This window comes from Cryptomeria japonica, chromosome 5, assembly GCF_030272615.1.
Source record: "Cryptomeria japonica chromosome 5, Sugi_1.0, whole genome shotgun sequence".
NCBI lineage: Eukaryota > Viridiplantae > Streptophyta > Pinopsida > Cupressales > Cupressaceae > Cryptomeria > Cryptomeria japonica.
In genome coordinates this window covers 783,038,918-783,064,957 of record NC_081409.1, presented here as the reverse complement: position 1 = coordinate 783,064,957, position 26,040 = coordinate 783,038,918, and the positions used below count along the sequence as shown (strand labels likewise).

Below are 26,040 nucleotides of genomic sequence, written 5' to 3'. Positions count from 1 at the left end.
ATAAATTAAGTCCATCCTTCTCAGCTGGTTTTAACAGATACAGAGGTGTTAGAGGTTGTTTATATGTGATGATCAATAGCACTGCATGATTGTGCATGCCTTAAAGTCAGGGTCGTTATCTAAAATTGATGAATAAAGATTGTCCTTTGTGTTTGTTGCTTTCACTTGTGAGTAGCTAGATTGAACAGTTACCAAGAGTTCGCTAACCAAAACTCATTAGCCTACAAGAACCCACTGAATAGGCTAATAGTCACCAAGTTGTCAATGTTCAGGAACAGGACATTACAATTGTGACCTCACTGGTTCATAGCTCCAAATCCAAAGACAAATATATTTAAATGGTTACAACCAGTTTAATTTATATTTTTCATTTTGTATAAGGATTTTGAAGCCATAAGCGTGTAATAAATTTTTAGTTGCACATTGTAATTGGATACATTATCAGTAGAAACCAAATATAACAAAAGTTGATTGTTATACTGTAGCACCAGAATGAAGTCAGGGTCAGCACTAAAGGGGCGTATTAGGAATTATTAGGGGATGGCATACAATAATATGATAAATAATACTCCATGTTAATGTTAAATTATTATATATTACTTTCTAGTTAGTTATTAATTATTAGTTAGTTGTTAGATAGTTGTTGGGTAGTTGAAAGTTGTGATGTAAGGTTGTTGAATGTAAAAATAGGATGTAGAAGATGAATGACTAATTTGTGGTGTTAGAGCTTTGTGCACTTTCTTTGTTCTCAATTTACAATAATTTGGTATTAGGGCAAACCAAAAACCATTGGGATTTATGGTGCTGCAGAAAAAATACTATTGGATTTGCAAAAGGGAAATATTATTGAATTGTTGTCACTTGTTTATGCATTTGATTAAACCTCAAGAATTTATATCAATTTGACAATGTTCAGAAAGGCTGATTCCACCTCAATAAAGCAAGAGAAATTCACTATAGCATGTAACAAAATTGTATCACTTCTTTTGTGTAGCAAGCAAGCACAAATTATTAATTATTACTAACCCATAGCATCAATCGTAGCATGCTCCCAGAATCACAAGAGTTCTATCTATTGGATTCTCTACACAAGCTAATACATAGAGATCTCAAAAATGGGATGAAATTTCATATGTCCCAAATGAACGCCTTTTTGGAACCAAAAGCTTCTTCAACGAGGGAGGTATAATTGAAATGGAACGTAATAATTGTAATACAAAGACCTGGATTTTTGTGAATAGGTATAGACAATGACCATTTCAGCTTCAAAAATTTCTTCTTGTGCCTAGGAAGCTCCCTTGTCATGAAAACCAAACTAAAACCTTGAAACTCTAACAATGTAGATGACTTTAATTTTTCATATTATGCACAAAATATTTTCTATGTTTTGCTCATGCAATGCCCACAAACTAAAACTACCCTACCTTTTGGTTCTTGCATAAGAGCACAAGGCCACAATAGTTTTTCCACACAAACAAACAAAAGGATTTTATATTTTATGACATTGACAAACAGCCTAACCTATTACATTTCAACACATACACTTTCTAGCTAAAAAGCAAACACTAGAAAGATTGTGTGCATGAAAATTGGATCAAAACTTATAAACAAGATTTTTTAAATGACAATATTGCAACTTGCATATAAAGCCACAACATCCACATCAATAAAGGTTGCAATACAAACCCTACACTAACGACTAATACCAATTCAGTTTGCCAAATCAACACACAAGTAGGCTGAACAATAATTTCAATAGCAAGTAGGCATAAAATTACTACTGACTCAAATCTAAGAGCATAAAGCGCTTACTCAAAAGTACTCACAAGGGTTTCCCTGCAAATGCAATGCAATCTATTAATGATAAATATAAAATGAAACTATTGATGTTCTACACAAAAATAAAATAATTTCACACACAATAAGCCCTAAATACGAAACTATCATAAACATGACATTTTACATAATGTAATCTTCCAATAGACTTCATCTTTGAACACTAAGCAGTTGTTATCTTAAATATAGGAGAAGCTAAATATCGTCACTCTTTAGAATTAACCAGCAATCATGTCACTACAACAACAAAGTTTGAGACAAAATTTATTATCAAACTTTGAGCTACTATATAGACTACACAATTTGTTCTTTGATGTTTTGCTGAAAGAAATTACTCAAAGAAAACCTATCTTTTAGCTCAAAGGTAAGAGCATAAAAATCTTGTATGTCACCAATGAATTTTACGATATTTGCAATACTAAACTACAACATGTTTTGAAAGTAATATGGTCTAAACTTAAAATCAAAGAGGTCATTACACTAACACAATTTGAAGTGGTCTTTGTTGCAAAAGGTAGCGGCTCTATTTATTGAGTTGCACGAGTGTAATGCCCCGTTTTTTGAATTTCAACATTCTTGGAGAGCACTTGTTTAAAAAGAGAAATAATGATGGTGGCTGTAAGTTCTTGGAGCCAACCTAAGTTGTCGGGTTTGTGGCTTTTGGCCTCCTAGTATGAACCGGGTCCATGTTGGGTTCGTCGTGGGTCCGACTATGGTTCACCCCAGGGTCCCTGCGATGAACCCTGGCCGGACCCACGATGAACTCGAACGCGAACTTGGGTGAACCCAAGCGACCAGCTCGGTTAAGTCACATCAAAGTGACTTTTAACATTAAAAATTATTATTTTTTTGCCTTTTTAAAGCAAAAACCTGAACTATCAATTGAATTGGCATTTGGCATTGATCAATGACGAAGTAGCATACTATTAAATATATTTAGATTTGTAATTTTGTATATTTCTTTGTAATTTTGTATATTTCTTTAAATTTTTGCATATAATATGTATACACACACACACACACACACACACACACACACACATATATATATATGTATGTATGTATATGTATATGTATATGAATAACTGCAGCTACAATAAGCCCCAAAGATTTTGAACTGAAAAATGTACTTTATAACTTTAGTGCAACAATTAAAAATAATCCCAACCAAGGAACTAGAAACTGAAACTGAAACTGATCAAGCCGAGGCATAACTAAAGCTAAAGAATGATGTTGGGTGTCAGACACTTAATAAAATTGGAATGTCCTCCAAGAATGAAAGATCCCAAATGGATCCTTTTGCTGTTGCTGCTGTAAATTCTTAATTAAACATACTATATTTTTGTAATTTTCCAGTGATCTTATAGAATAGACAGAAGTTGCAGAAAGGGATTGTTTCTTTTTGGGTTTTGAAGTTATAAGTAAAGTAATTGATAAATAGCAACAACTGTGAAATAAAACAGTAAACAATGTTCATATGTAAGAACACTTAAGCAATCTGAAAATACTGCAAATCATACTAGGCAAATAACCTAGTTTTGTATTCAGCAAGAATCCATACATTTATTTGGAGCTGTTCTCAATCTGGATTGATGCCAGATGGAGGAATACTATTGGCAACGAACAAGGAAGACCAAATAAACTGAATACAACCCTTCAAGCCAACATACAAACAGGGCGTGGTTTCAAAGGAGGCGTGGAAGCTGCTGCAAATCACGTGCCAGCTGAAATAGACCAGTCGCCCTGTTGAAACCCCCAATATGCACGTTGAATCTTCAAGCCAAGAAGATGTGTCTTCTACCTCTAACAATCCCTATGCAATCCTGGATAAATCCATTGTCAACGCCTGCTGAGGGCTACGTCCTAGCAAGCTCAAACCTAGGGTTTGCGTCCCAGACCAAAATCACTCTTCCAGAGCAATTCCCAAATTCGCAAGTTTCAAAATGATCAAAGATTCTATCAATTAGGTTTTCATCTCCTTATAACTCCTTTCCCTTTGCAAGTCGAACCCTAAAGAATAATAAAGCTTGCGCTTTATAATTCAAGTGACTTTCCAAATTAAGGCATCAAACTATAGAAAAATATCACTTTATTGCGAATAAATAGCTTCAAGCATCTAAAAAGACTACGGGAGGTGAGAATCATGTAGCAAAGTTCAAGACCTTTCCAACGAGCTATAACACATAGGCATATCAAACCAAATGAAGCCATAAACCCCTGAAATGGCTATATACATAGCCTTATTTTAATTTATTTAATCGCTAACTTAGGAAATATTTCAATATATTAAAATATTTCCATAGATCCAATAATAGCCCAAAATAACCAACCAAACATGAATCTGACTTTGTCACTTGTCTGTCACTAACGTCGGACAAGATGGGCCGCTAGCAGTCCCATCCCTAAAATCTAGGGATGCTCCTAGAAACTAGGAAACACGCCCAATCTTCCTGAAATTGAAACCATGGTATGGTCCCGTGGAATCTCAAATATGGAAACTGCCACAACCTCCTAAAAAGTAGGGAATCTCCCTAAAATCAAGGAACTGCTCCCAATGGCCCACAAACTGCCTAAAACACCAACTCCAGATATTGAATACCCCGTGTGAGTCTCTATCCACCACTGCCAACCTATGAGACTCCCATAATAGGCTAACTCACATGTCTCTACTAGACAAACTAAAGAGGGGACATGACAAAGAACCAAGGAGAAAAATCCATAAGGCCAAAACATTGCAAAGGGTATTGCCACCAACTAAAATACCAATTGAACACCCACAATATCGTTGGAAGCCAAGAAATTTGAAATTGAGCTCTTCGAGAAAGCTGGAGTCCCCTAATGACCACCAATTAGCCTACAGCTGACTAGATCCAAGAAGGGGACATTACAAATGATAAGGCATAAACTCTATGCTAGTAATGCAATTTTGTGGAAAAAAAGAACATATCTTTCTCGGGAATTTTTTAGGCATTCTAAAAGATTGAATATATCTTCAAATTTTAGAAGTGATGTAATATATATGATCAATGTTCACTCAAGTTACAATGAAAGCCTCGAAGATTTGTTGAAACGACATCCAAAAACAAAAACAAAAACTACAAGATAAATTACATTTGAAATTCCAACTGAACATCCACATTGTTGTTGAAAGCCAAGTCACAAAATTCAAATTCAAGTTCAGCAACCATAAAATTCGGACGAAGTTTGGCAAAGGTAAAAATTCGGAAAAGAACTCAAACATTAAATTCTCCTTATATAATTTCTATATATTTTAAAATATAACAGATATATCCAATAAATTATCAAAATAGTATAACATTGCTAAATAGATTTGAAATCATTATAAAAAGATGACGCATTTGTAAAATATAAACCATAAGAAACATGTAAAATCATGATTGCAAATCAAAAGTCAAGACTTTGGTTATAAAACGAAAATAAAAAATAAAAAAATAAATATCTATATATATATCTGTGTGTGTGTTTATAAATATTTTTTTTCGATAACAATATATATATATCTGTGTGTGTGTGTTTATAAATATTTTTTTTCGATAACAATATATGCCTAATTAAATATAACATTATAGGGGATGACTCCACAATGCAACGGTTAGTTGCAAGCCGTGTTGATATGGCAACCACGGTTCGAATCCATATAAGCCTGTGTAGGCCTGCATCTAAGCCCTATGGATGTAGGTTGCAGTAAAGAGAGATAAGGAGCAAAGCGGAGAGATAAGGAGCGGACTATGCCAAAAATGAGATATAAGGGTGTTAATGCCAAACAGCTCTAAGGATGAGGTCCCTCAAAATGTGGCCTCACTGGTTCATGGCTCCAATCAAAAGCCATTTATGGCTTTGGTACCTTCCCGATCAAAATAAAAATTAAGTATAACATTTTAAAAATTATATAATTATATTATTAAAAATTTTAATATATCAATATAATTTATAAGTTTTATAAAATATATCAATAAATGTAGAATATAAAGTATATCAAATTCTAAAACAGACATAACGGTGGCAAGAGCTCGAGAGTGCTATGAAATCGTCTCTCTTGGACATGGCAGCGGCAGCAGTAGTAGTTCAAACCTCTCCCTCAATCCGCCACAAGGTCGGGTAATGAAATTCTCAACTAGTCTCAGCACTCAACTGTTGCCAGTTTCACTTCCAGCTCCAAATTAAATTTATCATTCAAGACTGAGTTGTGTATCCTCGGGCAGGAGCGCAGCATTTTATAAAAAGAATTGGTTGGAAACATTCCAAAAACAGTAAAAAGCACTTACTAAACTTTTACTTCAACGAAAAAAATTGACGTTGTCTCCATACGAATAAATAGCCAAACTTCAACGTATTTTTTATAAATATTTGAAATTCACCAAAATTCGAATTTCAACCAGGAAATTCACTGAATGTTGTGACTTAGGTTGAAAGCCAAGAAATTTAAAATTGATCTCTCCACGAAAGCTAGAGTCCCCTAACCACCACCAATTTTAATATAGGAACCCAACAATAGGACAATGGGAAACAACAGAGGACTTGGTCCTAGAAGGGGACATTACAAATCATAAGGCATAAACTTTATGCTAGTAATGCAAATTTATGGTAAAAAAGAAAATATCTTTCTCACAATTTTTTTGGCATTACAGAAGATAAAAATATATCTTCTGATTTTAGAAGTGATGTAACAGATATGATCAATGTTCCATTAAATTGCAATGGAAGCCTCAAAGATTTGCTGAAAGTGAAAGCACACCCCAAAACAGAAAAACCCTAAAAGCGCGATAGGGTAAGAAGGAATTAAAAATTAAAGTACACAAGCATTAATAGAGTAAGAAACAAATATATCACCCAAACATTACTATTTAATGGATCTTCTTGTATATTCTTGGAATTTCTTCAATTTTCTCCATATTCTATAGAATTTCAGTCAAATATTGTTTAACTGCTTTTTATCAAAATATCATGATATTTTCTTGAATTTCTTGGCACCTTTAGCAGAGACAAGATCTCAAAGATTTTGGTCAAATGTGCTTCTATATGACCATAATATCTAAACCACAGACTGCAAAAGCCACTAGTAAATGCTTGGACTACAAATCTGATACCAAGACCAAAACCAATGATTGAAGAAAATTATACATTCATTCCATCTCAAATTAATATAGGGTTTCCAATATTATTAACTCTTTTATCAGAAACATATTTTAATCTAAATAACTTCAAAAGCAGAATGAACTAGTAAAGCAGTTATTGTTTTCATTTTCACATATTTATGGCTACCTACCTCTCAACAAGTAAGATAAAATATGATCCACTTTGACGAGCACGGCCACGAGATTGAATAAAGCTGCGTACTGTTTTTGGTAAATCAAAACGAATAACGCAACGACAACCTTGCACATCAATACCTTCTTCAACAACATCAGTTGCAACTAGAACATTGATCTGCACAATAATATTCCCAAAAAGCTCGACATTTCAGTATAATCAACAGTATTTTAAAGAGACAAATATAAATATAACTTAGGAAGACTAAAACCACCGTGCCAGCAGAAAAAAGGTCTAGAGTCTTTTGCTGCTTTTTTCTACCCAATACTGGAGTTGCGCTAGATAAATAATCACTGATGACAAATGAGAGACAATCAATTTGCTGCATCAAACTTGACATTACTGCAGCCACAATCACTCGTTCCACAAAAATTATACAGTGCATCTCTTCAGCATTCCTGCATATGTTAAAACTAATTATTAATTTTCTTCAATGCAACAAATAGAAAGAAATAAAGAAAAAAAAGGTATCATGTTATCCAATTACTGTAATCGCATACTTATGTTGAAGAAGAAGTTGCACTAATCGTTGCACTTTCTGAGATAAAATCCCTCTTTCAACAGCAACAGTAATGCCTGTAGGCTCTTTAAATAATTTATCTACATCTGAAATTCAAAATTGAAATCACACTCAGCAAATACTATATACTTTGAATCATTTCAATGGACAAACGGTAATGGTTAATTCATGTGAACAATCATAACTCAATGTAATTTGCCATTTTCACATTTTAAATTTATTACTTATCGTACCCTAAGCTTTATACACACATGAAAAATCTACAAACAAACTTGGATAAAATATTTTTGTTGTTTCAGGATTCTCCTTCCAGCCCATAACTGAATATTTTCTATCAAAATTTTATGGTCAGAATTTTTATTTTCTTTTCGGAAATGCTCCATAGTACATAATCCAAACTTTTTGCAACATTTCTATTTTTACAGTCTCTCAAATTACTTTGTATAAAGGTAGTGTGCTATATATTCTGCATTCTATAATAGCATTATGCTAGAAGTTTGATTCTGAATGAGGCAAACGTTATCCATATTTACTAATTCTTGCCAGATCCAGATGTTTCAGATTAACTGAATTTGATTCCAGCACTATTTTTGTTTTTTCCATTCTAAAAAATTAATATTTCATGTTCTTCCAAAACTACACCCCAGGACTGAAACAACCTAATCTTCTCGGCCTAGGAAATAAGCTTAGGGAATAATTGCAGTGGTACCAGATTGAAATTTTGAATTGATAGTCAAACTTCTCTCTGTAGCCCACCATCAAAATCTTAATGCACTGTACTTTTTTAATCCAAATTTTAGGCTTCAAAATGTCTCTCTGCAAATGCTCAACAGGACAATATGAAAATTTCTGCAAGATAATTTGCTCACGTTTGCTTTTGTTATATATTTTATGCACAGGCTATCCAAGTATCTTAATAATGCTCACGAAAAAATTTCTGCTTTTACTAAGAATACAAGTTATGTGATCTTTTACTCAGGTTTTATCATAGCACTATGCTAGAAGTTTGATTCTAAATTAGGCATATGTTAGTCATATTTACAAAATCCTTCAAGATATCGCATGAATCCTTTCAGATCCAGATTTTTAAAAAGTTCCAGCTCAGCCCAAAGTGTTTTGTGCGTTCTTATTATTTTTTCTATTTTAACAGTCCATATTTCATTTTCAACCAAACCTACTCCCAGGACTGAAACAACTTACACTCCTGAACCCAGAAATAAAAAATTTGCATATTCTTTATGTTGTATCACTATATAGCATGTGTATACAATTGTGTCTCCAGATCATAGTTTACAAAGTTGTGAGAACTCACCAGTAAATCTACAGGGAAAATTCATCTTAAGCTGAGTCCTCCAGAGTTGTCGAAAAACCGACAATTTTTTTCTCCAGACTTTGTCTTATGTGCAACACAATACCTCAAGACCATTATGCACGTCACCTTCACTACCTTTCATTTTAACTTCCAATCATAGAAGCAATAAATGGCAAAAACTCACCAAAATAGCGATTTTTAAAAAAATCGCGGAGCATGCCGATTCCCTTCCCCAAAAATGCCAAAAATTGTTGACTCCCCGTCAACATTTTTTTTTTCAAATGAAACTGCAGAAAACATGTTAAATTCGCATTAGAAATTCCGATTCAACAAATGAAAAGGGCATGCATGAAGCTCTACAAAACATGGATACTAGTGAGGATCATCAAGAGATTGAGAAGGAAAACGATGTGGAAGGCATAGATGACTCAAGCGATTATCAGATGTTCGATGCTTCATCATCCCAAAAACAAGGAACTAAGTGTTATACTATTCAAGATGATGACATCCTTGGTGAGCATCCATCCTTACCACAAGAAGGAGAATCAAATGAAGGATGTCAAGTCATCCTAAAGGAAGAACTTTCAGGTGTCCCTAAAGGTGAACAAATGGAGCTAGCGAGTGAAAGAAACTTCGAGTTGGCGTTTCCATCAATATCAATATTTAAACAACCACTAGAGGAAATTTTTGAAGATCAATCACTCAAGGAAACTCTAATCTTTGAAGATATGTTCATCAAGAATCACAAGGATGCGTGGTTCATGCAAGATATTAAGCCCGTCGTCACCATGGAAGTGAAGAATGAAGAGCAATTCGAGGTTACGCTAGCTCCAATCCAAAGGATTCAAGAACTTACAATTGAAAATCAACATGTTGTGGATGCCCATGGAATGATCCATCACAAGTGGCGACCTCTGGAAGCAGTTGATGATCTCTCTTCTTGCAATGTACGGCGGGATGGCGACCAAGAGTTTCTACTCGAGCCCAAAACATGCCAAGTTGTCTCTTTCCTTAATCCTAGTTCTGAAAGCAATTTTGACTTTGACTATGGGGGTTATGGGAAAACAACTTGCATTTGGATAAATCACGAACCTAATGAGTTACCCCAATTGCTTATCTTGCGTGAGGAGTTGATTGAATATGAGAACTGCCTTGTGAGAGCCTACTTCTATGAATTCAAGGATGAATTTGCAAAACTTACAACTATCACTTTTGCCATGATGTTATTGCCCAATCTGAGAAATTGTGTAATGTCATGTATCAATTTGACGCCGAATTAGGCACCATTTGCGAAGGGCATTTAAGCCCCTAGCATTCCATGTAATGAGCTTCATGGCTCCATAGGAAGGGGTATCTCCTATGTTCCATTCCTAACTTTACCTTGTTGGACTTTTGCCCTCTCTATTTTTTCCCTTCAATAATCGATTACTTTATGTTGGATTGAGTTTGCATTATACTCCGTTCAACCATTATGTTCACAAAGCCATTCTCATAACACATTTCAATCTCAGATTTGGAATCCTCAATATCAGGTTCACCCTCATCTTGCTCTACATCTTCATTATCAACACTTAGTTTATTCTCATTCTCCCCTTCACATATAGGAGTTGTTGGTAGGTCTCCTGTCTCCATAATGGGATTCTTTGATATTGCATCATCACACTGTTCTAGATACAGTTTTAACTCATAACTGCTTCCCACCTCAAGAGCGGCATGATCAGTTCTTGTTTGAGTTTCCTTCTCAATCTCAGATTCCTGAATTCCAACATCTTCCTCTTGCATTTTGATAAAGTTTACTTCCTTTCCACTGTTGTCATCAAAAGGCTCTTCATAGGTCAGAGTGTGCTTCTTATTAACTTGATCAGTTTGGAAGCAACACATTTCTTCCAAGGAAAAGTAGTTTGGGGAAGACATCTTGTTCTCTTCTTTGTTTAAAAGATCCAACATCAAATCCAACTCTCCATTCAGCCTTGTATACCAATTGTTACTTAGGCTGCCTACCTTTTCTAACATACATTGAAACAGTTTCTAATCATATTAGTTGGCCTTGTTAGTTTCGACCGTACCATTATAATCTAGCCTGTCATGCAATATGGATTTGCATTTGGATCAAAGAATCTCAAAATCTTCTATCTCCACATTGTATCCAAATTCCATTCTTTGAATGCAATTCTATTTCCAAAGGTACCTTTTGATGGGAGAGTATGTCTATTAACATTCTAGCACAGGCTCCCCAAACCCTATCTTCTAAAATTGGATCCACATATTAAATTACCCAAATCCTTACCAATATTTCTCAGTATCTCAATGTTCCAGTATTCCACAGGGATGTTGTATAATCTGATCCATATTGGACCTTTATTGATCTTATGTTTCCATGGATTGAAATGTGGATACCATTCTATTAGGTGCATTCCAGCGCTTTCAAAGCAATGTGGCCCACTATTTAGGGCTTTTTTCTTTTTTTGATAAACACCAGTCTGAGGACCCCAATTCTGATAACACCAGTTTTCTATTCTACCCGCATCCATAAGTCCTCCACCCCATTTAATAAGAATGCCTACATTTTGAAGCCTTTCCCTATCGTGATTTATTTTAGCCTCATTGATTTGAATGAGTTAGAGACATGTACCATTTTTTATTGGATTGGGATTCGGTGTGCCCTCTCACTGGGTTGGTTGGTGTTGCCCTTCCAAGGTCTCGAGTCTCGCCATCTTGCCCGAGCGCAAACTTACCCTTGTTTCTCCAATTATTAGAAGTATCCGCATTTATCGTGTCATTTTTCTTGGACCACCCATTCCTTTCTGAACCCTTTTCTGTTAAAGATTTCCAATAGTCTATTTTTTTACCCAAAGTGTCGATACTACCTCTGGTTGGGTAACCTATTCTGATTCTTTGAGTGATTCTGCCATTGCCTTTGTAACTGTATATGTCAGTCTGTCTATGTGTTGGCCATTTCCCCTTCAGGTTCACTTGATAATTGGCCCTTATTGTATATTGATTTTCCATGTTTAAAGCCTGATCACATTTGTCAATCCACTGTCCACCTTAACATACCCATTGTGTGTTATAATTCGCCATCCATCCATGTTTAAGGTTTTCCATATTATTTTTTGCCCGACTGAGTAGATCTTCCATGGAGATATCTTTCCCGACTTCTTCACTCCAACTGTTGTAGTTAGTTTCTCCATTCCATGGACGCCTGTGGCTATCACCTCAATTGTCTGTTGGGATTCAACCTTGTTGGTGCCATTATTCTGCTCGCTATTGTCATTCCGCTCTTGCTCCTTGCAACTCTTGTGTTTCGCTTTGTTCCCACGCTCCATACTTTTTTATTTTGATATAATATGCCATATGTATTTATTTTATTTCTGAAAAAGAAATTAATTTTATTTGTCTTTGTAACATTTGCTGCCAAAAAAAAATAATAATTTTATTTGTCTTTGTAAAGTTCGCTGTAGAAATCCTATTAATATTAAATAAAAAATTCAACCCCATAGTATATATTTTCATTAATGTCAAAGTTATTTTATTTATATTTTTTTATTAATTTAACAATAAAATAGCTCATACATAAATAAAATAATTAATATAGAATTTATGTAAAAGTCATTTTATTATAATTTATATTATTATAAATTCACTACATAAATTATTTATTATAAATTTCGCTGTAGAAATTATTAGGTTATTTATTTAAATTTATTTTATTTATTTAAATGAGAACTTTAAAAAATCTAAAAAAGTAATTTTATGTTTGAAAAGTTTGCTGCAGAAATCCTGTTAACCTATAGTATTTATTTTATTTATTTAAATGAGAACTTTAAAAACCTAAAAAAGTAATTTTATGTTTGAAAAGTTTGCTGCAGAAATTATGTTAACCTATAGTATTTATTTTAGTACTCTTTAAGTTATTTTATTTTTAAATTTATTTTTACTTTTAAATTTATTTTATTTATAATTATTTATTTATTTTAAAAATAAAATATCTTTTACATAAAGAAATTTGTAAGATTTATGCAAATTCATTTTATTTATTTAGATAAGAATTCTTTAAAAGCCTAAATAAATAATTTTATGTTTGAAAAGTTTGCTGCAGAAATTGTATTGGTGAAAAATTCTAACCCTGTAGTATTTATTTTGTTAATGTTAAAATTCTTTTATTTTTAAATTTATTTTTTTATAGATTTTTATTGATTTAACAATAAAATAACTTTAACATAAATAAAATAATTAGTATAGAAATGGTGCACCTTCATTTCAGACCATGTGCACAAATTTATATATCATTCCATGCAGGGAAAGGGGAGAAACTTCCTATTGAGGATACCTCTTCATGAGTAGTAGTCAGCATAAACACTCAAATTGGATAAAGTGTCCTCAAAAAAGAATAAATAAATTAAGGATACCAAAGATGAATGAAACATCTCAGTTCATCATATCATTTGTGTTTATGAAAGATTGTGGGTTGTATTCACATAGTTTTTCTTTTTTGATTGTATACTGTACTCACATAATTTTTCTTGTTTGATTGTAGGTTGTACTTATTGATGTATAGCTAGGCTGGATCCCATGGGTGGGCCAACCTAGTCAGCCGAATTACTAATGGGCCTTCGGCCTTAGCAATTTGCCTTTGTATTGGGCCCTATTTGAGCAGGTAAAGTAAATTCCTATGCAACATGTAAAGGACTTCATGCAACGTGTGGCCCTAATTAGGCGTATGGGTTAATGTAACTTGTAATTCAATAGGTCAGGACCTATTGAATGTGTAACTTGTAACTTGGGGCAAGCCCTATGTAATTTGCAATTTAATTATGTAACTTGGCGCCAATCTCTCAAAAGCCGACCTAGATCTTCAAGTGTTTTAAGGCATATAAAAGGGGAGCGACTTGAGGTTACAAATATATCCAAGTCTAGCGTCACATCTCTGCTACATATGCGAATTATGTAATTGTGGTCTGCACAAGATAAGCAGCGAATCTGATCTCCTTGGTGAAGCAAATCCCCTATGCATTGAGCGATATATATTCCAAGCAAGGCGAATCATGTTACAAGCCTGTCAGGGCTGCCGAATCTAGTTTTTTCAGTCACCGAAATTGTCTTCTAGCTGGATGAACATCTTCCTAGGTCTGTCGAACCTATTCCTAGGTCTGCCAAGCCTGCCCCAAGGCTGCCGATCCTGCTCCAATGCTGCTGAACCTACTTCAGGCTGTGCTACATTTGTTCTAGGGTAAGTGAACTCCCTCACATGATCTGCAATCAACAATCTGGGCGATTGTTCAAGTCTGACCTGAACTGTGATTCATATAAGTTCTTTGTATGCCCTAGAAGGGCAGTATTGTAATCTGCGGCTATATCTAATCTAATCAGATCTGAGATCTTTGGTTGCTGGGTTTTTCCTCCAAGAGAGAGGTTTTCCCAGGGTGATTTACTTTGCATTCTGATTTTCTGTTCTATACTGCTAATCCAATTGCTAAAAACTAACAGTACTCACATAATTTTTTATATTCATTAATAAACCTTGAAAAATTTAAAGCCCATGTTACAAAATTAACATTGTTTTTCACTGATAAATTGATAATTCCTTTTTCCTACTTTACAATCTGCTATATTCAGAATGGAAATACTGACCTTTGAAATACTTTCAGAAGAGAAAAGTTTCAAATCAACAGCTAACTTATCTAACAGGGTAATGAGACTTTTATCCTAATTTCACTCATGTAAATGTAATGAACACACATACCAGCTGGAAGTGCCTCCTCTAGAAGCTCCAAGACATCATATAGAAATGCATCCCTCGATTCTTGCACATTTTCTACAGCTATTGTATCTATATCACATACATTGTGTCTGCTGTCTTTAGCAAGGTATAGTTGAGTAGCCTTCACAAGAAAAACAGGGACACAGATCATGTATGAAAACTAATCTTTTTTTGGATTAAATTATTCATTATTTAATATCAATAACAATATTCTTAATTCTGTAACAGGTAAACATGAACTGTGCTTAGAAATAAATCAAATGATACCATTAAAACCCATAAAGTGGTTATTGTAGAGATAAATTAGTTAATAAACCAGGAGTTTAAAATCATGCTAATATTAGGAAAAAAGGGAATCTTGTTTAGACATTAAGCATAATAATAAAAAAGTTTGTCATGTACAATATATACACAGAACTCGCCAAATAAAATCAATTCCACATGTCATATGTGGGTAGTCTGACTCTGACTATTAAAAAGATGTCCACCTACAAGAAAAAATAGAAATGAATCCCAAACTGTTTAGCTCTCATTTACCATCCTTATGAGTCATAGTGTATAAACAGCTGCAAATATAATACTCTAAAATTATCTCTACTGAAATTGATTACAAAAAGAAAGAACAATCAATGATATCAGATTTCCACAATCCATAATTGATTTGTTACTAGATTTTTGGTTACCATCAACATTTCAGATCACACTACGTGATCCATCATCAGGACATAAGAGAGCTGATGAACATAAATTGAGAAAAGGTGGCACAACGTTTGAGGGTGGAAAATACGAAAAAAAATGCAAAAGAAGAAAAATGTCCAAGAGGAAAAATAAAATACAATATCATACTTACTAAGAGAGATCAAAAAAAGAGCAAACCAAGGAAAAAACCAAAAACCAAAAACCAAAGGGGGGACTAAATGAAATGACAAAGAAAAGAAAAACGAAGAAACAAAATAAGAAATAAAAACTCCTAACACACAATAAAAACAAATAAATAAATAGGAGACAATGGACAAAAAATAAATTATTGACTTAAGATTGTTAATAATTTAGTAATAAAATGAAAAAAAAAAGGAAAAATAAATAAATAAAATAATAAAATATTACATAAACAAGACAAAAGATAGATTATAAATAATAATGATTAAAAGAGAAAGATAAAATAAAGAAAAGGAGAAAAAAATTAGAAAAGACTAAATGAGCGGGCATAGAAAAAGAAGAAATTTAAAGATGAAAAAGAAAAGGCTACCAAACAACTGAAAAGGTTCAACAAAACCAAAAACACTAGTACACTTAGAGTAAAAAGAGAGAACAAAAAATGATGAGGGAAATAAATAAAAAAAGAGAAGAAAGAAAATAATAAAAAGCGAAAAGTGAAAAACTACCAAAAATACAAAATTAATTTATTAATAATGAGTCAAAAACAAAAACACTACTACAATTAGAGTAAAAAAGAAGGAACAACAAAATAATAATGAGGGATAGAAAAAGAGAAGAAATAAAATAATAAAAAATAGAAAGTGAAAAACAATTAAAAAAAACAAAAAAAAATTTATTAATGAGTCAATAACTTAATAATCGAATAAATTAATGATTTTAAAATAACATAAGGACTAACCCCAAAGAACAACTATGGAACAACAAAAGAACAATCATAATAAAAGGAGCAAAACAAATAACTCAAAAGACAAAAGATAATAATTTATTAATACAAAGTCACTAATTCGAAAAAAAAAAAAACGTCAATTAAAACAAAATCTAGTAACAAAATAAAAGAACAATGTTAATTAAAACAAACTGAAGTATACAGATCATGTTTCAGAGTCATGTATGCTAGTTTATTTCAAAACCCGAAATCATGTTTTGGAATCATGTATGCTAGTTTATTAATACATAGTCTAAATCAGAAATCTAGTAACAAAAAAGAAAAAAGGACAATGTTTATTTAAAAAAATCTAATAAAACAAAGTGAAGTATACAGATTATGTTTCAAAATCATTTAAGTAAGTTTATTTCAAAACCAAATCATAATGCACATCATACCTTATAAGCACCATACAATCCCAAATTCTCAAGACAATATTCAATATTTCCATGGAGATTCCAAATTCTTTTCCTCATTTTCTTCATAAAATTTTCTTCATCCTTGAACTGATAAGGAAACAATTCACTTTGAATATTCTGCAGAGATACAAACAACTGATTGGAACATCATAATTATACAACTCAAGATAGATATCAAAAATATATTGGAGAATTTATCACCTTTTCTCTCAGAGAAGCCAGTTTTAGTCGCAGGGAATCATCCTGCAAATGATGCTTACGATAAAATTTAGTTACTTGTTTTGGAGTGGGCACAAACAAATCAAGTTCGGCCCTATCCTTCAATGTATATACCTGTGTGGATATGCTATATCAGTGTAATCAAAATAAAGCTCTGGAGGCGAAAGGTAACCGTAAGAGTATTTAATGGTCGCACTTGTAAACAAATGAAAATTATACTCCAAAACCACCTTGCAACTACCTTTGAATCCAGGATGTCTTCAAGTCTAGCAATTTGGTCCTCACAATCCACACTTGAAGAAACACCTGCAAATTTAATTCAAAATATCAATAACCACAACATCGTACTACAATTGGCATCATATTACAAACTATGACAAGTCCATATTAAAGAGACTGAAAGTTTTTAAGTAAAATAAAGCAGAAGCTAAGAACATAGTGACATGTGTAGTGGTCAAGTATAGTTGACCACAGTACATCGTACAACAAGATACAAATTTCTTCCATTACCTATGCACAAAACCTTGCTTTCTCATATAATCCTAATTCCTTTGCACTACTCCAAAGTATTCACATAGTCTGAGTCTTCATTATTTTTTAGCTCTTGGATCTCAAGACATAATAAGTGTCATGCAAGAAATAATACAGTGATGCAGCTGAATTTCCCAATTAAGGTCACAAATGGCTATTATTAAAAAAAAAAGGAATTAAAGCATGTATAGGTGCGACTCCAGAACTTAAAGCTATTCTAGAAAAAGAGTTGGTTGCTTCAACGGTAGGCAAAATGAAGAAGGCACAAAAGAAACAGAGAATTGAAGGAGATATATCTAGATTCACATCTGTCATGTCTTCCTCTTCTGTGCAATCCAAACTGGTGAGTGTATCAAAACAAAGTGGAACACTGAACAACTTTTGGAAACCAGTAGAGAAACAACAGGTGGATGATGCAGTTGCTGATTTGTTTTACACAAGTGCTATTCCATTCAATGTTGCGAGAAATCCTCATTTCCGTAATGCAGTTCAGAAAATTGCAAAGTTTGACAAAGGGTACACACCCCCAGGTTCAGAGGCTATTAGGACAACTCTTTTGCAGAGGTCAAAAGACAGAGTGACTGAAAAATTAGCTGATGTCAAAGCCACTTGGAAGGAAACAGGTTGCACTATATTGAGTGATGGATGGTCAGATATGTGTCAAAGGCCATTGATTAATGTTTTGGTGTCTTGTCCTGAAGGTGTTGTGTTTTTTAAAGTCATTGACACCATGAACCACAAGAAAACTTCAGAGTATATTTTTCAAATATTAGAAGAAGCCATTCTTGAAGTAGGAGTGGAAAATGTGGTTCAAGTGGTAACTGATAGTGCAGCAAATTGTGTGGGAGCTGGGAGGCTGATTGTAGAGAAGTACCCACAGATATATTGGAGCCCATCTGCAGCCCATTGTCTCGATTTGTTGCTTCATGACTTGGCTAAATTCCCATGGGTAAATGAAGTTATTCATAAAGGGAGAGCAATTACAAATTTCATACGGAATCATCGTCTCACATTGAGTATTTATAGGCAGCATGCATCAAAGGAATTGTTGAGGCCTTGTGAAACAAGATTTGCTTCGTATTATATCACTTTGAAAAGAGTGGTTGAAGAAAAAGCAGCTTTGAGATCTATTATTTGTTCCAATCAGTGGGAAAGTCCAATGCTTTCTAAAGGCCCTAAGGGGAAGAACATGAGCAAATCATCCTCAACAGCAATTTTTTGGAAAGTGCAGCAAAAGTTTTGCTTGTATGTGAACCAATTGTTGATGTGCTTCGTATGGTTGATGGTGACACTCCTTGCCTTGGCATTCTTTATGAAAGCATGGACCGATGTAAGGAATCTATTCAAAAGGCACTAAATAATGAATAAGCAAAATATATGCAGATATGGGAGACAATTGATTGTAGATGGAAAATAATGCACACACCTTTACATGCAGCAGCTTGCTTTTTGGAGCCTAAGTTGTTTTCTATTGATAGAAGATGAAATCATGGCAAGGCTTTACCAAGCCATTAGCAGGTATGTACCAGATCCAAAAATTGCAGCACTAATCAGAGATCAAAGTTGGCAATACAAGAGAGGAGAAGGGATGTTTGGAGGGGCAGAAGCCAAATATGGCTCGCCACGAATGCCTGGATATAGATGGTGGATCCCTTATGGATCATCAGCTCCTGAACTGCAAGAGTTTGCTATTCGAAATTTGAGTCAAGGAGCAAGTTCATCAGCTTGTGAGAGGAACTGGAGTTGCTTTGACCACATCCATTCCAAAAAAAGGAACAAATTGCTGACTGGAAAGTTGGGAGATCTTGTCTATGTTCGTAGCAATTTGAAATTGTTGATGAACAAATCAGCAAAGAAGACTTCTTTAGAACAAACTCTTGAAGGCATAGCAATGCCAGATGCTGATGAGCCTGACTTTGCAGATGATGAACTAAGTAGTGATACAGATGATGATGATTTGGCATCCCAGCCAAGTGCTCTTGATGACTTAGAGTTATTTTAAAGTTCTAAAGTTTTTGACTGTTATTGTACCTTTTTGACAAAAGAACATCTTTGCAATTGTGAAAGCATATGTTTCCTATGGTTTATATTTTATAAATGTGTCATCTTTTTGTAATGATTTCAAATCTATTTATCAATGTTAAACTATTTAGGCAATTTTATAGATATATTACATATATTTATTAAAAATTTAAAAAAATTACATATGGCGAATTTAATTTGAATTTTATACATTTCGAATTTTTTCCTCATCAAACTTCATTCGAATTTCAAAGCTGTCAAACTTCGAATTCGAATTTGAACCTGGTGACTTAGATTAAAACAACAAAGGTCACAAAAGTCTTAACTCTTTGGTTCATTCAGTTCTTATGTGTAATGTACCCAATTATGCAACCTAAGAAAATAGAAAATTTTCCTGATGTGCACAAGCTGAAACATATGTAAAATACAAAATATAGACACACCAAATCCTACTGAAAATAAAGCTGATCAGCAATATAATTAAACCAACAAACTTGCAAAACCCTTTCAAACAAAATGAATATACTTAAACTACAAACAGCAAATCCAATAACTCACAAGCTGATATGATTTTTGGATCTCCCAAATGACAGAAATAGGATAAATATATGAGCAGATCTGATGAGTAACAGCTGGTCAAAATGTATCAAGCCCTTAAATGCACCTTATCATGAATAATTAATTGTTTGATAGGGCAGAACTGATATTCATGACAATAATTACTGAAGAAAGCAATAAATAATCAGCAAAAAGAGAATATATAAAAACAATAAGTAGATATGAAACTGGATACCAAAATATTAGTTTGTTCGATGCAAAATACTCTCACAAATTCATACCGAAAAGGCTGATATGAAATTAAACACTGTTTTACAGATGGATCAGATCACATGCAGAATGGAAATGATGTTTCAGCATACAAAACTCCTTGAATATCGTACGACAACTACCTCAGATGATGGTTGTTGGGAAAGAAAGGTTGTACGGATCCCCCAATTGAGGTGGCAGCCGCTGGAATGAGGGTTTAATGTCTGAAACTCCTACTGGTATACTACAGAACCTACAGCTATATTAAAAACCTCTCCAGAAAGTCATCCAGTCTCACACCTCCAAAATTTGGTATTTTTAGTCAAGGTTGGAATTGGCCTTTCATCCAAAACCTTCCTTGTACTAGGTTTGCTCCAATCTTAGCATGGAGAAGGACTCTAAAGAACCCGAAGAATGTTGTTGTGCCTAAGTTCTAAAGGGCAAACTCAGTGATATCACTTAAAATCGGACTTAGACCTTATTCTAAAAACATTCCTAACACCGAACTTTTCCCCTAAAAACTTAAGTTCGTCCTAAAGTTCAATGGTTGAGGGGTAAGTTGAAATAAGTTTTAATCCTTAAAAGGTACATAGTGCTGAGGTTTTGGCTGAAATTCTGACACTGCTCTTAAAGTTTGGTGATGTCACAGTAAGTGGGAATTGGCCTATTCCAAAAGATCTTCCTTAGACCAAGGTTTATCCTGAGTTTGCTTCTAAGATCAGATTTTGCAGTCACAAACAATAAGATTCAGGTCATAAACATTGACAACAAAGTTGCAAAGGAATGATGAACAACATAAGGTGATATCAGATCTATGTGCAAGAGGGCTAGAGGCCAAAGAGAATGAATTGCAAACAAGGTATGAGTTCCTTGAAACCTGAGTTGCAGTCCAAGGTTAGGTTGTAGCACGAGAAAAGGGATTAAGCCTTTATCCCAAAACCTGACCTAGTGCAGAAGTTTTCACTAAACTTTCACCTTTCACTCATAAAGTTCAGTGGTAGCAGGTGAAATAAGACTTAGATTTACTCCTAAAGGGCTTCCTTTTGCCGAGATTCAGCCCAAATTTCTTCCTTTGGCTTGAAGTTTGGTATTTTCAACCAAAACCAGAATATTCATAGTTCCTAAAGGAGTTCCTAACCCCGAACTTCAGCCTGAAGTTCTGTTCCAAAGTCCGAAATTTGGTGATGGCACTATAAAACTGAACAGCTCTTAATCCAAAGAGCCTTCCTAACCCCGAGGTTAGATCCGAAGTTTGGATTTTTTTCACTAATTTTGGTGGTAGCATGCAGGGTCAGTTTAGGTGTTGTTTTTAAAGGACTTCCTTGTGCCGAGTTTGACCCTTGTCTCTTCTTGGATTACTTTCCCAAGTCCAAAAGGATCCTCTAGGACATGATTACAGAATAATGCTCAATAAGATGAAAAGTTGCATCATAGGCGGCTAATTGTAATGTCCCCTAATGGGACCCTCTTAAATTCTGTCCTAAAATCACAATTTTAGTGCATAGTAAATACAATAGAGGACCACTATTGTCAACTAAAGCTTCGTCTAGAAGCTGCACAACAAATTAGACAACATTTCCATTATTTCATAATAGAACATATATTCGTCATTCTTAATATATTGCAAACAATGCAGTGTGTATATGAAGGATTCAACAACCTTTTCTCTCCCTACACCTGTCCCCATTATGGAGCTCAAGGAGAATCACACAAGGCGCCTCGAGTCTATCCCTCTCCAACAAGCCCAAGAGCACCAAGGACCTCGTCAACTTGGCCTCCTGGCCCACACTTGGGGTTGGTGTGCCTGCTGGAGCCTAGTGCTCTTGCTTACTTGTATTCTCCATTCATGATTGGATGGTGAGATTGAAAGGTATTACAGACTCCATCATATAATTTACTTAATCATCATATGAACAGTTAGTAATAGAAAGGCATTATTACATTGTCATACATATTGCAGTCTATATTAATATTACTATTAAATTCTGCATAAGAACATTATCAGGCGTCATATATTAAGCTCATCCCCATGCATACCACCAAGAACAAAGATGTTACTGCCTGTAACTTAATTACAGTTTGATCTGATCCATGGTGATGTCACTGGCTGCTTTGATTCCTTTCCTTTATATCTATCAATGTGATGGAGGTCACACCTCTTCACCATGCATGCCCTTTGGCTAGAGACACACCCTTTCACCATTAACCCCCTTTGAAAGAGTGAAACTCTTCATTATTTCTGCCCTTTGAAAGGGGCACAACCTTTGACAATCAGATCTGCACTTCTTATTTAAATCAGATCTGCACTTCAAATTCCCAAATGAGATTCTTTTCTCCCTTTTATATCATATGTTTGAGGGAGTCACAACTTTTCATTCCGTGTCTTTTGACCATTCATTAGCTTAATTAAATTTTAATTATATTTAATTATATTCTTTTACATTTTAATTTAAAATTTATTTTTATTCTTTTGAATTTTAATTCTATTATTATTATTTACTATTAAATTCTATTTCAAAGTGGAGTCATTACACTAATCAATTTGAGTTCCTTCAAGGAATGATTGACATCTGGAGAATGAATGTGAGAGTGAGCATTGAGTACCATGAAAATGTGATTGATTCTTGAGCTTGTTTGTCCATAGCGGATAGGTGATACAAAAGGAGCCCGAGAGACAAAAGGAGCCCAAGAGATGAAGACCACCCACCAAGCTAAAGGACTGATGAAATCCAGGGCACAAGATTGAAGGAAGGATCACAGAGCTGCACCAATGAAGAGCGTGCTGCAGAGCCCAATTGAAGATGTGATCATGAGGAGCTAAAGACCACTACCACATTGCAGAAGGCCGGATGATGCCATTTCCAAACCTCTCGAAAACAGTGACAAGACACAAGAATGCTACAGGAGACATGCAAAACTAGAAAGTTGAAAGTTGGGTCTGAGTTGGAGATGACAAGAATTAGAAATTGTTGTAATTGCAATTATTTTATTGTAAAATGATAACTTTTGGGCCCAATTTAATGCAATTCAAGAGGGGGGTCAAAAGTTAGTTGTTCACTCAACTACCAAGTTTATCTTTTTGTGTCTTGAGCCCTGTGCATTTGTCTTTTAGTGGGGTTAATTGAAAGCAGCTGGAAAGTAATTGAAAGGTGGTTGGGAGTTGTTGAGGCTATTGATTGAATGTTGTTAGGGTTTCTAGAGAGCAAATCTAGCCCATTAAATGGATTGAATCCTGGGAATTGATTCAGAATGTGAAATCGATTAAAGGCCAATGCCTCTCATTGTAAGGTGTTACAAAGAAGCTAGTAGAATTAGGAATAGTAGTTAGAAATAAAGTTAGAAATAAAGTAGAGTAGAAATTGTTGAACAAAACGTGTTGCAATGGCAGTTGAAGCAAATCAATAACACATTGAAATATGGTGTTTTTCCAGTTTTCTTCTCTTGTTTGCATTGCTTCTTATCATTAAGATAGTTGATATTCAGTGATTTTAATGGTGAAGTGTGAGGGTATCAGATTGATTTCAAGTTCATACCATTGGAGGCTTGTTGACTATAGGTCTTTGTGCATGCTTAGTTTGAGCCTTCTACTGTTGTTAGTTCAACTGTGAATGTTCATCTAAGTTGCGCCCAAATTGGGTATTTAATGAATGTTCATGGTCTGAAATCCTTTTATTCCCTTTGTAGATTGCACTATTTATGTGGAGTTGTGAGTTTATCTCCGGTTAAGTAGGAACTAGTTTTTATGTGAAATATGTCTATCCATAGCACCAGCTATTATCATCATTCTTCCTAGGTTCTCTAAAACCTATCCTTTTTCTCTTTATTTCAATTAGCTTGAGAACTAAAGCATCAATCATCATACTATATCAAATCCAGGCCAGCTTGTCAGATGAGTAAGTCCCCTTGTGATACCAACAAATCACATCAACACTAAGTTATCCTAAGCACAATCATGACCTAACATTAGGAACCTTGAGATTACTTTGTTTGGACAGTCTGAAGGCATACAAAGTTCCCTTATTTAAGAGACAGTAGGATGTACTCGATGCATTTTATTTTGCATTGACGGAAGTGCTGAATTTTCCCATCAACACAACCCACCCTAGTCAAGTTTGGGAGACTCGGTACACAAGTACCGCCAAACTCATCGAGTATAGTGGAATCACCAAACTCGCTAAGTCTAGCCAAATCTCAACCCAAAGACTCACCAATCAAATTAATTTGATTAAAAATAAACTTACAAAATTTCAATGCTTATTTGGTTTATGACATGCCCCTACACCCCCATGAGGGACACTACCCCTCAAACCCATTTCGATGTTGCCCCCAAATGCCCATCAAACTATAAGTCTAAGCAAGAAATAGGCCAATGATGAATTGTGATCATAAAAATCTAGAAAATACATATCCCTTGTTGCAAATCTCTACATCTTCACAATCAAAGCCACAATCAAGGATTATCTTGTTTCATACATTGGACAACATGTTTAGTATACAAGGACCACCATAGGAAAAGTTTGCATGCTAATCATTGTATTGCTAAATACAAATTAAGTCAAAGTTGGCAAGAAATGCCATTTTCATAATGCAAAATGTACCAATCATGCCTTAAATAGACAACTCATTGAACAATCCCATTTATTAGTACCCTAGCTAAGGTCATAATAGAACATAACCATTCATATTTTTACTCAACCATTCCTCTTAGTTAATGAGCTTGACAAAAAAATATGAAATTTAGAAAGCTTCAAGAAAAAATTAATAATAAATTCCCCACTTGCATACACACCACTCACTGAGACACAAGCAAATATCATGGCTACATCATCCAAGACCTATCTTAGATGCCAATGAATGACTTGTGATGTTGGGATCCAGTAATGCAAGCTCCTCTATGTCATAGACTTATAATTTTAGTTTTGATATTTGTTTTGATGCCATGGATTTCATATTCCATGAGTTTAATATTTATTGTGTCTTTAAGGTTTATTTATTGAAGGGTGCATGAAACAAGTTTTGAATCCTTAAAAATCTCTAAATTTCTTAGGTTTTTCAATTTCTCGACTCTAGGTATCGAGTCCAAGTCCAGCTTTTCGAGTCTGAGCTAAACCTGAGTCATGTAACTATGGCATAAACATACACTGATAATTCAATGCAAATTGTTAAAATCATCTCTATCAAAGACAAATCAAAATATTTTATTTATGATTACAGTAGCATTACTAGAATCGGAATTGACTTGGTAAATGAAAAAAAATTAAATTACTTAGGATTTATTTGGGGAAAAATTTTGGTTTTCCAACAAGCACAAGCCCAAAACAATTTTTTTGGTTTTCTTTTAAAAGCAAACTGAAGGCTAGGCACCATCAATTTCAAACTAAGGCATTGAAGTCAATGGAACTTTTATTACATATCTCACTTTTAATAACTTCATCACTTCTAACTAAGATACAAAATCTTCCAAAAGTTCACTTTTAGTGGTTAGTAAAGGTATGTTTAGTATTTTTTTTTAAGAAACCCTCTAGATTTACCCTTGTTTCACCCAAGGTCTGGTGTAGTCCTCAACGTACAGCCCAATTACATCTCAATAAGTCTGTGACATAACCACAAATACTTGGACCAAATGAATAGTCTACA

At 34.2% G+C, this 26,040-nt stretch overlaps 1 protein-coding gene across 3 annotated transcripts in view; it reads right to left on the bottom strand.

Moving 5' to 3' along the window:
* Nucleotides 1-26,040, bottom strand: part of LOC131049201 (endoribonuclease Dicer homolog 3b) — a 117,934-nt gene that overhangs the window by 46,161 nt on the left and 45,733 nt on the right. For all 3 annotated transcript variants that reach the window (XM_057983245.2, XM_057983244.2, XM_057983246.2), the window contains exons 7-13: nucleotides 17,285-17,349; nucleotides 17,026-17,157; nucleotides 16,804-16,941; nucleotides 14,743-14,881; nucleotides 7,668-7,773; nucleotides 7,382-7,565; nucleotides 7,124-7,284 (exon numbers count right to left, since the gene is read on the bottom strand). In XM_057983245.2, the coding sequence (XP_057839228.2) occupies nucleotides 7,124-7,284; nucleotides 7,382-7,565; nucleotides 7,668-7,773; nucleotides 14,743-14,881; nucleotides 16,804-16,941; nucleotides 17,026-17,157; nucleotides 17,285-17,349 (925 nt within the window). The remainder of the gene's footprint in view (nucleotides 1-7,123; nucleotides 7,285-7,381; nucleotides 7,566-7,667; nucleotides 7,774-14,742; nucleotides 14,882-16,803; nucleotides 16,942-17,025; nucleotides 17,158-17,284; nucleotides 17,350-26,040) is intronic.